Source organism: Chelonoidis abingdonii, chromosome 17, assembly GCF_003597395.2.
Source record: "Chelonoidis abingdonii isolate Lonesome George chromosome 17, CheloAbing_2.0, whole genome shotgun sequence".
NCBI classification, from domain to species: Eukaryota; Metazoa; Chordata; order Testudines; family Testudinidae; genus Chelonoidis; species Chelonoidis abingdonii.
Genome location: NC_133785.1, coordinates 17324097 through 17336894, shown reverse-complemented (window position 1 = coordinate 17336894; position 12798 = coordinate 17324097). Strand labels below are relative to the sequence as shown.

Sequence of the window (12798 nt, the reverse complement as noted above, 5' to 3'; positions counted from 1 at the left end):
CCTGCTGGCAAGGTGCAAGAATAAATTTGTACAGAAATACAAAGCATGTTAGACCCGGGAGTAATAAAGAGTTTGACAGCTTTTGGGCACCACCTGTGGTCTTGGTCCCTAAGAAAGATATCACTGTAAGGTTTTTTGTTGATTACAGATAACTCAATGTGGTTACAGTACCAGATGCTTATCCTATGTCTAAAATAGAGGCTATGCTAGATATCTTAAGCAAAGCTAAATATCTCAGCTTTTTTGATTTGGTAGAGGTTATTGAAAGATTCTCTTAGATGAGGCTGCACAGATGGACGCCGCTTTTATCACCGACATGGCTCTGAGTTCACAATGTTACCATTTGGGGTAATTAATGCAGGGGCCACCTTTCAGAGGCTGGTCAGCCAAGTGTTGAATGGTTCACAGAGGTTTGCAAGGGCCTATGTCAATGACATTGCAATGTTTGGCAACATTTGTGCTGCTCACAAAAAACTCTTACAAACGGTGCTGTCAAAGCTCAGAAAGGGAGGCCTACCCATAAAAGCTGCTTAAGTGTCAAATTGGAGCAGCCAGAGTTCCTCTTTTGGGACACTGGGTAGGGAGAGATCAAATATCCCCATAACCCTTGAAAGTTGAAAGCACAGTAAATTGGTCTATACCCCAAACCAAAAAATAGGTTCAATCTTTCATAGGTCTGGTAAACTATTACAGAAGGTTTGTGTATCTGCAATCACAGGTCTATGTAAAAAGACATAGCCTAACTAAGTTTTATGGACAAAGGTATGATAAGAGAGTTTTGATAAGCTAAAGAAAGTCTTGTCTGAAAAAGCCTCTTCTAGCTGGTCCAGGTTTTGATAAAATGTTTGAACTGTGCACAGATGCATCAGACCCTGGGTTAAGAGCTATCCTGATGCAGACAGGAGAAAACAACAAACACACACCCCATTGCTTTATTAAGCAAGAAATTGACACCATTGAACAAAATTATTCTGTCATAAAGAGTGTTATGCAATTGTGTGGACAGTCAAGCAGTTTAGGCTCTATCTTTTTAACAGGAAGTTCAGAGTTTTAAGGAATCATTATCCATTGATCTGATTAAACAAAATTAAGGCTCAAATTCCAAACTTCTGCACTGGAGATTTATACTATAAGAACTTGATATGGAGATTGTGCATACCAAGGGAGAAGAAAACATGGTGGCAGATGCCCTGTCCGGGAAAGAGGATCCTGACCTGCTACCTCCAGGTCAGCCAGTGGCTAACCCTACTGCAGCTTTGTAAGGATGGAGGTCTGATGGAATATACCCCTGTATTCACACCCTATGCACTATTGTAATAATCTTTGTATAAAGTATGCCTGGTAAGGTATCATTTCAAAACTCAGTTTGCTGGTCAGTACTGTCCACATACAGTGTTGACACACATATTTTATCTGAAGTTGTAAGTGTGGCATTACACCCCATATTTGTCATACTAATATTATTATTATGATATGATTATGGCATAATTTGATACATTTTGTACAAGATGGGTTATGTAAGGTGTCACTGGAAGAGTTATAATTTACTGGCTATGATTATCCTATTAGTATGCATGTATCATTTTTATATCTGAAGTGATGAATATTGATTATGGATCTGTATTTCAAATGGGCTTACTCTGGAAAACCCCCACAGCCAGCCTTTCAGGTACAACAATGAAGAAACCTGACAGTTAATGGTTCACCATCAAAGACAATGGGCTGTGGAATAGCTAAGCCTTCCTGTGAATGTTTAAGCCAGCCTGTAAGTAATGGCTTCTATGACTCTGCAAGGGCATGTGACCAGACCACATTTCTCTGGACTCCATTTTGGGTTCCTGTATTCTTCCACAAACTGGGCTGGGAACTGTTTTTGGCATATGGAAAAGCTATATAAGGCAGGGAGTGACATCATCTGTTGTTCTTCACTCCCACACAACTCAACACCTGAGAGGAGCTCTGAAAGGAAAGGACTTGGAACGGGGGTGGGGATCCCAAGCTTCAAAGCAAATGCAGTCTGTGCCTTGAGAATCTGCAGGCCTGCTTGTATCATCAGCCAGGGTGAGAAATCGTTAATTCAAACCCTATCCTTCTAGTATGTTAAACTTAGTTCGTGTTTTTGTTAATTTACTAGATAATCTGCTTTGCTCTGTTTGCTATCACTTGTAATTTATCTTTTTGTAGTTAATAATCTTGTTTTATATTTTAACCCTAACCAGGGTGCCTTCAGGTGTCTGGGGAAAAATCTCAGCTTAGTTACCACAAAGTGTGCATATTTCTCTCCATATTGAGGGAGAGGCGAACTGAGTAATAAATTCATACTGGTCGGGATTTTGATCTGGGCAGGATGGTACAGCTTCTTGGTTCTAGGCTGGGAGTAATTTCAGCTGTAGCTTTTCTATTGTTAGTTCATGCAATGGCTGGTCAAAGCCTGCATGTAACTGCAGTTGGGCATGTCCCCGCCTGTGTAAATGCTGGTGGAAGTGTAAGACCGGGAGTGGTCTAGAGCTTGTCACAGTGTGACCAGGAGCCCAGGCTGGTCAGTTAGAGGGCTCAGTGGTACCCCAGTTCCAGGTGGCACTCCGGTGGGAACCCATCACAATAAGGTCCCCCTGTATCATGTTAAGAGTGCATGTTCAAGAATCGTAGCACCAAACTGGTCAAACAGGTCTGTTTGGAACAAAGAAGTGTATGTTTGCCTTAATTTGCATTTAAGCAGTAAACAGAGTCATCAAGCAGGAAGGGAAAACAAAGGAAGCTCAAACATGTAGGAAAAACAGCAGGGAACATCCTGCCACACAGACTCTGTCTCCTACTTCTCAGCTAGAAAGTGTTTTTCAAGAGAGCAACAAATTATAAAAAGAAGGAGAAAACACCCCAGGACACTTCCCTCGCTCTCTCTCTCTCTCTGTCTTAAGCATTGCACCTAAGATGACAAAGAAAAACAGCTATTGGACTCTGGGGGTGAGGCATATTAGCATTGCTGGAAGCATGTGGTGAGAAATTTTGCTTGAATTTAATATAGTTTGTTAAGTTAGGCACTAGTAGGCGTTTTATCTTTATTTCTCTGGTAACCATTTCTGACTTTTATGACTCATTATTTGTACTCACTTAAAATCTATCCCTTTGTAGTTTATAATCTTGATTTACTGTTTTATCTAATCCAATGTGTTTAAATTGAAGTGTCTGGGTAACTCTGTTTAGGGTAATAAACCAACATATTATTCCCTAATAATAATGGACTTAAAATATTTGTACAGTCTAGGAGAGGGCTGGGCAGTACAGGACATACATTTATGGGGGGAAATTCAGGACTGAGGGCAAGTTGGGGTCACTCCTCAGTAGAACCAAAACTGGTGAGAGCCAGGGTGTAACTGGCAAGGTGTGGCTTGCATGCTGTTTGGCTGTTTGTGAGCAGCTCAGGTGGGAGCTACTTCAGCAAGGCACTGAAAGGCACGTGAGTTTGCAGGGCAAGGGTGACATAGGCCCCCACTGCTCTGAATTGTATCCCTGTATGTCACAATACCGTCTCACCCAACCCTGAAGGTCAGATCCTATGCTGGTACTACGTCAGCACTTTAGATAACGCTGTCAGTCCTGAACCCCGATACTAAGATTTACATCTGCTGGATAAACCATCAGCTCTTGAAAGCCTATGTGCTCCATCTATGTGCTTCAAACCTTGTACTGGATTGGTGGCTGAAGCATTGTCAGAGAACCAAATGCAACCAGTGATCACCCTCACCTTTACTGTGGCTCTAACACAGGGGCGGGCAAACTTTTTGGCCCAAGGGCCATATCTGGATATGGAAATTGTATGTCAGGCCATGAATGCTCAAGAAATTGGGGGCTGCGGTGTGGGAGGGGGTGAGGGCTCTGGCTGGGGGTGCGGGCTCTGGGGTGGGGCCAGAAATGAGGAGTTCAGGGTGCAGGAGGGGGCTCTGGCCTGGGGCTGGGGTGGGGTGAGGGGGTGAAGGCACTGGCTGGGGGTGCAGGCTCTGAGGTACAGGAGGGTGGGACCAGGGGGTTTGGAGGGTGGCACGGGGATCATAGCTGGAGCGCTGGAGGGGTCAGGGATGCAGGCACCGGACGGCGCTTACCTCAAGCAGCTCCCAGAAGCAGTGGCATGTCTCCTCTCTGGCTCCTACGCGACGGCATGGCCAGGCGGCTCTGCATGCTGCCCCATCAGCTCCCATTGGCCATGGTTGTGTATGAGCCAGAGGGGGGACATGCCGTTGCTTCTGGGAGCTGCGCGAAGCCATGGCACATGTGGAGTGGGGCAAGCCCTGGACCCCACTTACCGGCTAAGGAGCTCGAGGGCCAGATTAGACGTCTGAAGGGCTGGATGTGGCCTCTGGGACGTAGTTTGCCCACGCCTGCTCTAACAGATGCCACAATGCAGTGCTGTGATCTGGATACTTGAAGCATTGCTATTTGGGACCTATAGTCTCTCCCTGAGTGGCTGCTGTGTAGTCCATTTCATGCAAATTAGCAAGAAACATTGCTCTTAACGAAGTGCCAATGTTATCTCTGCTGTACTGGATGCTCAGTATTCAGGGCATTGCTGTTTCTTGGAGGGGTAAGAATCCTCTATAGAATCCTCTATAACATGGCAGGGCACAGAGACTAGAAGAGGAGGACCTTTGTTTTCCACCCAAAGGTTTCCTTTTTCTTCCTTCCTTCCGCACAGTACAAAAGAGTTTTTATTTACTCAGCCATGATGTGGACCCTTAACAGTTGGGAGACCGGCACCACCTCCTCCCTCCAAGCAAATGCCAAATCTCTACCACACTACTCAGGGGTCACTGTTAGCACAGACCACTGAGCTTATCAGTCCCTTTACTGGGAGCTGGGAGAAGAAATTGGGTATAACAGTTTCAAAAGAGGGTGGATGAGGAGAGTGGTGGCTCTACCTTTGAGAGGAGAGTTATCAGGCAGGTCTGCTTCTTATCTTCCTCAGAGGTCTCTCTCCTCTGCTGGCCCAGCTCAGGAGCTGCCCTGGAGGTGATCACTTTTACAAACAGGGAGTAAAGTACCTGTTTAGGAACTCACTGTTTGCCAGAGGAGAAGCCTCCTAAACCTGACTTCCCATATGTGGGGAAGAAGTGGAAAGGCTAATGGATGGACTACAGGTTCAGGAAAACCTCTGGGTTTATTTCACAGAGGCAGTGCAAGACAGGAGGATGGGTGGGTCATATTCCAGAGCTGGCTTGCCCACAAGTATCAGGATTGAAAGGTGGAAGATGCTGGCTTCCCTGAACTGTATTAAAGCCCTCTCCCTGGCCACACCATGCACAGGTCACTTGCCCTTTCAACTCAAGATCAGAAGTCACAAAAATGGCATCCCAACTTGCATGGGGAGAAATAGCAACACGAAAGTAGCAGAAATCACTTGAAAATCCTTCAGAACTTAAACTATTGTACATCATTGCTATGCTATCTCCTCTCCTGGTGGCAACCTTGTGGTCCTCTTTTTTGCTGGAGCTTTCTGTTGGGATCTACTTTTTATGAGACAGGAAAGGCAGCAATGTCCTCGAACCCTTGTAAAATACCTCCAGGGACCACTGGTTCCAAATTTTCACATCCAAACAGGCTTATAGAAAATCAGCTGCTTCAGACCTTAGAGAGAAGTCTTCTCTCTCCTGATTATCCAACACCATTCAGTGAGGTCTCCATAAATGGCAATTTCAAAGTCATCATGCTTCCCATTGGATGTGACATCTACTGTCCGTGCCAATATTATGGCTAAGTCCTGGGCTCATCTACAAGGATCTAGGCAACTAGCTCTTAAATCATGTCTCAAAGCAGAGCATAAAAGCTTCTTTTCTACCTCTTTAAGGTTACAAGGACTTATTTTCTGCCCCATTGATACTTGAGGTGTCCACCTTGCTGCTGCATTACAAGAGTTGATTTTACTAAATAGCAATTACAATGCACATGGTTTTTGAATTTTAAATACAGGCTACATAAGCTGAGGTTTCACATAAAATACTACCACTGAGCATATTTAACAGGAGGATCCCGCCTTTTTTCCTGGAGAGACCACTTTTGTTGTGCCTGAGAAGGAGTTCAGTCTCCATGGCCCAGCGAGTCCTCGGCTTCTCTGTCACAAGTGAGATCAAGTAGGGAAATGTTTGCCAGCTGTGCTGTGATTTTGTTTTGTGGGTGCATGTCCACTAAGAACTGGAGACCCACCCACTTGTTTCACATAGGCCACCAACCAGCCTTCAGATGGTAACAACCTCCACTGGGCCAGGCTGGGCACAGTGACTGAGAGGTGAAAGGCTCTGTATCCTGTTCCCATCTCACATGCTAGGGAGCCTCACTGCAGGAAACAGTCAAGCACATTGACTTTACCAACTCCTAATGACTAGGTTAGAAAGGCAGAGGACCACACAAAACCAAGGCTGCTGCTTTTTCTCTGCTCCCCCCTCGAGAGTCTCATGGCAGGTCTCATTTTCCTCAGAACTGTCGGAAGGTTAAGGAAACTCACCATCGCTCAGCATGGTGCTCTCTGTCCCATCAGCTTCCAGGCCCTCTTCGTAGTACTCCATTGCGTAGACATGCTCATACTCAGGATCATTTGTGTTCACAACACGCACCTCGTGCCCTGGAAAATAACACCGGCCATATGAGAAGGGCCATGGGACAGCGAAGTCCAGGGTCAGAAGGGCAGGTGGATGGGTTCACTGGGCTTGTTGGACGAGGCATGTGGGAATTCATCCCCGGGATGATGACAATTGGCCTTCAGCTTTGATTCTGGGAGCAGCTAATGAAAATGGCAGATTCAGTAACAGACCCGGTCAACATGCCACGGAGTTGCCCGGCTGGTGCACTGGCTTGTTTGCACAAAGGTAGCCAGGGGGAGATGAGTTGGCTGCACTGCCCAGTGACTAACCGTACCACAGGGGTCACTTGCCTGAAGGTGCAGCACAGGGAACTGTGTGGCTACAGCTACACTAGAAAATGTTGTGCTCATTTTACTGGAAGGGTCACTATGGCAGGAAAATGGACACAAAACGTTCCAGAGCAGACAAGGGGTGTGTGGGGGCAGGGCACAGGAGAAGCAAAGGTTGTCACCGAAAATGCTAACAATTAAATAAATGGGGAATAAACACGCTCCCTGGAGCCTTATCTCTGCAAATCTCTCTGTGCCCTACCTCAATGGGACAACAGAGAAGCTGGAAAACGAGCTAGAACAGGGGTGGCGAACCTGAGCCTGAGAAGGAGCCAGAATTTATCAATGTTCATTGCCAAAGAGCCACAGTAATACATCAGCAGCCCCTCCCCTCAGCTCCCCCTTACGCTCCCAGTGCCTCCTGCCCACTGGCAGCCCCGCCGATCCAATCGGTGCCTCCCCCTCCCCGCACCTCCCGAACAGCTATTTCATGGCATGCAGGAGGCTGGGGGGCGGGGAGGGGAAGGGGACGCGAAGGGGTGGAGTGGGGGCAGGGCCTGTGGCAGAGCCAGAGGTTGAGCACTGAACACCCCCTGGCATGTTGGAAAGTTGGCGCCTGTAGCTCCAGCGCCGGAGTCAGTGCCTATACAGGGAGCCACATATTAACTTCTGAAGAGCCGCATGTCGCTCCGGAGTCACAGGTTGGCCACCCCTGAGCTAGAGGGAGGATTTGTGCCACCTTCACTTACTACTGGATGCAATTCAGGTTTAGATGTTTACCCACCAACCTATGCTGCTTTACAGTTCACTTTCAGCCAGCTGTGCTGTAGCATCCAGCCAATCAATCCTTCTAGTCATTCTACACATTTGCCTTCGCATTCCCGTCATTCTTCCCATACCTTTCACCCCCTCAACCTATGAACCTATCCATTCATCTACTCTCCATCCATAGTCACTCATCCATACCCCGGTCATCCCGGACATTCACACATCCATTACATCACATACCCCTTAATAAACCATGTGACCATCCTACAGTATCTATCCAAGTGATACACTTGCTCCTCTACTCGGTCACTGTTTATCTTTCCATGAACCTACCCACTCATCCTGAGCACCTCGTGCACTCCAGCTGTTCGATAAACAACACTCCTTTCATTCGGCACATCACTCTCACTTGCCTGTCCCTCTGATCACTTGATCCAAAGATGGTTGGGGTTTGACAACATAGCAAAAACATCCCTCTATGTTCTGTGTCACTGCGAGAACGCAGATGCCTTTCATTAAGTCATAATACAATGGCCCATACCTAGGTGCATCTTAGCATTAAGGTAGTAACAAATAGCTAGAACTCTACTTTTAAATGGCCTGCAGCTGCCTCAGGTTCTCTGAGTTACTGTTACAGAAGGCAGGTATTGCAATGGACTTGGTACAGGCAAGTGAAGGACACTGTAATGGCAAAGCTTCCATGCAGGACTCACAAAGACAGCACCGGAGAATGAGTATTATGACAGGGCACAAAGAGACAAGACTCACCCTCCTCTTCTTCAGCGTGTGACAACTTAAGTACAGGGACTAGATGAGCATTAACAGACGGGAGTGGTTGGGTGGATGGATAGTTGGGGAGAAGACCTAAGAGGCAAGGACACAGCACAGACATCAAACAGGACATGAAAAAGACTGACATGGCTCCCCTACCCCCGACAAACCATGGGCCAATGCTCAAGAGCAGCATCAGCGCTGTCCACTTCCAGGGCTGCTAACAGCCAGCCAGACACGGTGCAAAACTATCATTGCGTTGGAGACGGATGGGAGGAAATAGCCATTACAGAGAGAAGCACCATAGTTTACTGGAATTTACAGGTCTGGACCACCTCTTGCGGCTTCCATTGGACACTGAACAGCAGCACTTTGTCTACATCAGCCCTGGCTTGTGGCATAACCATTGTAGTTGTATCCTGCCTCTGATGGGACAGGACCTCTGGGACACGGGCTATACAGAAAAATTCACCCTACCTACTCCACTGCAAGGTGATGGCAATACAGATGCTGGAAATACCAGAGAGAGAGAGACCTGCAGGCAGGGTGCTTGCACAAGGAGATATATTCTCTTCAGATTCCCTTCATCCACCCCATCCCCTCAGTAGAACTGGGCTTCCTGAAGCCGACAAACATGCTCTTGAACACAGTCCTTGGTGGGTTAGAGTTTGAATGATATACAAAAACAACGAGGCAGCAGCTAGTCAAACACCAATGGAGGACAAGACAAGAAACAGACGAGCACAGTACAGGTCTTCCCAGATATGAGGCAGGCTCATTCATGGCTCTGGATGAGGCATGTGGTCACAGATTCTACACACAAATAGGGAAGTACTACAAGAATACTGAGAAGCCTCTGAACACTGTGCCCTGTACGAATGACGCTTCTGATTCTAAATTCAGCCTTTTCCCAGCTTGGTACAGCCTGCTGGATCTGGCTGGAAACAGTGTGGAATTATCTACTAGAAGATAATCTCTCTCACTCTCTCTAGTCATTCAAGGATGGAGACTGCTTGGCTCTGCTCTGGGTGGGTTTGGCACGGGTGGTTTAGAAAGATGCTCTGCTTTCTCGATCACCTGTTCTGCCGTGATCCTGATTTCCTCTGGTATTTCTTCTCCCTCTCCTGGAAGATTTTTGTCTGTTCCTTGCATGTGTCCCCCATCCTCCTTTGAGAACAATCAGGCAAATAATTCATTTCATGTTTGCCCAAACATTACCTACCTCTGCCACATAGCTTCTCCTTGCCACACTTACGCTGCTGGCTGCTCCGCTGGCCTCCTCTTCCCTACTCTTCAGCTGTTCTTTTACCATTTCTGGGAACCTGCTATGAAACCCTCCTTCCTTCTTCCCCTTTGCTTTCCTCACCAGCCCTCTCTTTCCTTCCCTTCCCTCATTCACCTCTTTCTTCCTCCCCTGATCCATAACAGCCTTAGCCCTTGTGCAGGAATGGATCTTACCCTGGATGAGTCTCTCAATGTCCTTGTCCCATCTTATTCTCCTTACTCTAGTGTATTGGATACAGTGATTTCTCAGTCCTGGCTTTTAAAATAATTGTTCTTTAACAAGCTTGTTACCATGCATTTGGTGCCTTGGTATCACAAGTATTGGCTTCTCCAGGCACGACTACCCATAAGTTACTCTGCCCACTGGCAGTCTGTCCAAAGTGAGTGGGAGAGAGCCGCACTGGACTCTAGGTCAGAGAAGGGATGGCTGCTGTGACGCTCTGTTCGCTAATCTTGGTGTAGCATGTCAGATGCTGTCTCAGCTTGGGGACACCCAGTGCAGCACTCTCCTTTTGCTGTCAGATGCCTGGCTATGCATTCCTGTCCGGCCTCTGGAGCTCTGCTTTGAGACTGGCCTATTGGCAGTTCTAGGCTTGGCGTCTACTGAGTGCTCCTTGCCTATAGGGATTCGTTCCCTGGTGCTACCCCCTCAGAATCCCCACTGCACTCACTGACACCCCGAGTGCTGCCAGACTTGAGACCTTACTGAGGAATGTTTCAAACTGCACCATGTCACTCACCACCTCTTCTGCCCTTGCTACTCCAGATTCCATTATGATCTCCTGCTCCTGGCTTAGCCAGTCACCCTCAGTGACAGCTCCCCTACCAACCCAGTCACTCTTGCCAAGTCTCCAAGGGCTCATTGCCAAGCCAGCATCTCCACAGGGCTAGCTCTTCTGTTGGCAATAAGCGCTACAGGGCTAAGATAGCTGCATGTGACCTTCCAGCAGGGGCCATGCCCCTTTCATGAAACCTGCTACATATCTGGGAAAATGGACCTGCTCATCAACAACAGGGCTGCTGCTGCTCAGCACTCCAAACTGGGATTACAGGGTGCACAAGGGGGTTATAAGAAATCAGTGCTCACGTGGTTCAGAAGAGGAGAGCTGCCCTCCGCAAGCTGTGTGGAGAGAAAGAGAGAAAAGAGGAGGTTAATCCATGGGGAAAGCCTTCTCCAGCATCCTGGCACTTAGCACAGACCTGCCTCACCACCAGGTACCAGGAAAGGGACAGAGTGCCAGACTAGGCTGATAGGCCCCAAATGCTCGCATGGGGCTGGCACATGGTACTCTGAACACTCCAGATGTGGGAGTCATGCCACATGCAAGGTCACCAAAAGAAGGGGAGAGGAAGGGGCGAAGAGACAGAGGGTGGAGGAGACGATTCTGTAGCGATAAGCGATCGGAGCTATAGTGCTGCTGAGAAGTCAGTCAGCCCCAAGTGGAAGATGAAGCCTGACTTACCGCAGTGCTGACTCATTTCCTGCCTGACAAATGCGCGGATCTCTTGTTCCTGCAGAGAAAACCAAGGGAATGGAGAGAGAGGGAAGAGATGCCTTCCGGCCTCCCCAGCCCACCATGAGCCTGCCTCAGCTGCTCTGGGGATCACTGGGAAAAGAACAGTCTCCCCCTACTCCAGCCAGACCTGGAGGGAAACTGTAAAGGGGAAAAGGCCTCGAGCCTGCCATGCAGGAAGGCAGGACAAGAGCCAGTCTCAGCCCCTGGGAGAGGGAAGTATCTCACTGCTCTGACTGCGCAGTAGCACTGATGTGTTGTCATTGCGGGTCAGGGCTTTGCTCCAAGACCTCAGGGAGCTCTCTTCTCACCGTCATGCCAGGGTCCCCCTTCTCTCCTCTCAAGCCTTCGAGTCCCGGATTCCCCTGAAAACAAGCCAAATAAGAAATCAAGAGGCACGCAACCCCCTGAGCCAGGAGACACCCACCCTCTGCAGAACCCTTGCAGCCCCCTAGGAAGCTCTCCTCTTTGCCTGATGGGGTGGGTTTCAAGGTACAGCAAATACGTCCAAGCAGAGCCAAGCATTCGAGCAGGCAATGCACATCCAATGAGTCAGAAACATGCTTACAAACCTGATCTCCTCTCTCTCCTGGAATCCCAGGGACGCCTCGGGTCCCTACAGTCGACTCCCCTGGAGGGCCTCTTTCACCCTGCAGCAGGAACATACACACTGAGACACTGGCTGGCAAGGGGAGTTCTAGGATTGGGCCACCCAGAGAAAGGCAGTATCCCAGAACCGGATCTACCACCCTCCCCACGCCCCAGAGCTCCCTCTTGGAGGGAACGGGGCTGTTCCCTAGACGTGTTTCTAAATGAGCTGGTACGCTGACAGTCTCACTTATTTTAAGAGAGATTTCTCAGCCGCTTCCAAAACATTAGACTCTTCTGCTTTCATCTCCCTATCCCCAGTGAGAAGTCCTCAAAGGCAGGTCCCCTGTGCCCTTGTAGGTGAGAACTGTCCCCTAGAGGAGCAATCCGATCTGACCAAAAACGCAGCACTGGGGGGAAGACACCATGCACGGTGTCCTCGGGCTGGGTTCAGGGCAACCCTGAAGCTGACCTTGGGGGCGAATGGGATGTCATGAAATAGCAGTGCTCCAGAACACAGCCAGAGTGAACACACTGCACCCCTGCGGGATGCCTTCCAGCACAGGGTCGGAGGCATGCTGCAGCATTCATTAACGAAGCCCACCATCCCTTTAGGGCGAGGAAATCATCCCAGAGATAGAGAGAGAGAGGTTACGAGACTGACCCAAGTCAAAGCGTGAGCCAGTGACAGAGCTGAGAATAGACCTCAGGAGTCTGACGTCCAGCTCCCTGCTCTAACCAGTGAGCAACACTGCCTGTCACTCCAACAGCCTCTGCACATCACTCGCATGGCACTGTTCATAGATTCAGAAGGTGGATGGAGCCGATCCTGCTTAAACAGAGTCTAGCTACCACCTCCTCGCTGCCTGCTAACTGCAGCCAAGTCTGGGGCCCTCCTTACTGCCCTGGGATGGGGATATGACCAGGCAGAACTGAAACAGACAGGAGGGGAAGGGGAACTGCTTTATCTACCCT

At 48.6% G+C, this 12798-nt stretch overlaps 1 protein-coding gene across 1 annotated transcript in view; it reads right to left on the bottom strand.

Annotated features, from left to right (window-relative positions):
• COL7A1 (collagen type VII alpha 1 chain) overlaps positions 1 to 12798 on the bottom strand; it is a 96847-nt gene that overhangs the window by 4558 nt on the left and 79491 nt on the right. Inside the window, exons 108-114 of the mRNA XM_075073324.1 lie at positions 11808 to 11885; positions 11547 to 11600; positions 11185 to 11233; positions 10809 to 10841; positions 9515 to 9604; positions 8435 to 8530; positions 6494 to 6610 (exon numbers count right to left, since the gene is read on the bottom strand). Of these exons, the coding sequence (XP_074929425.1) occupies positions 6494 to 6610; positions 8435 to 8530; positions 9515 to 9604; positions 10809 to 10841; positions 11185 to 11233; positions 11547 to 11600; positions 11808 to 11885 (517 nt within the window). The remainder of the gene's footprint in view (positions 1 to 6493; positions 6611 to 8434; positions 8531 to 9514; positions 9605 to 10808; positions 10842 to 11184; positions 11234 to 11546; positions 11601 to 11807; positions 11886 to 12798) is intronic.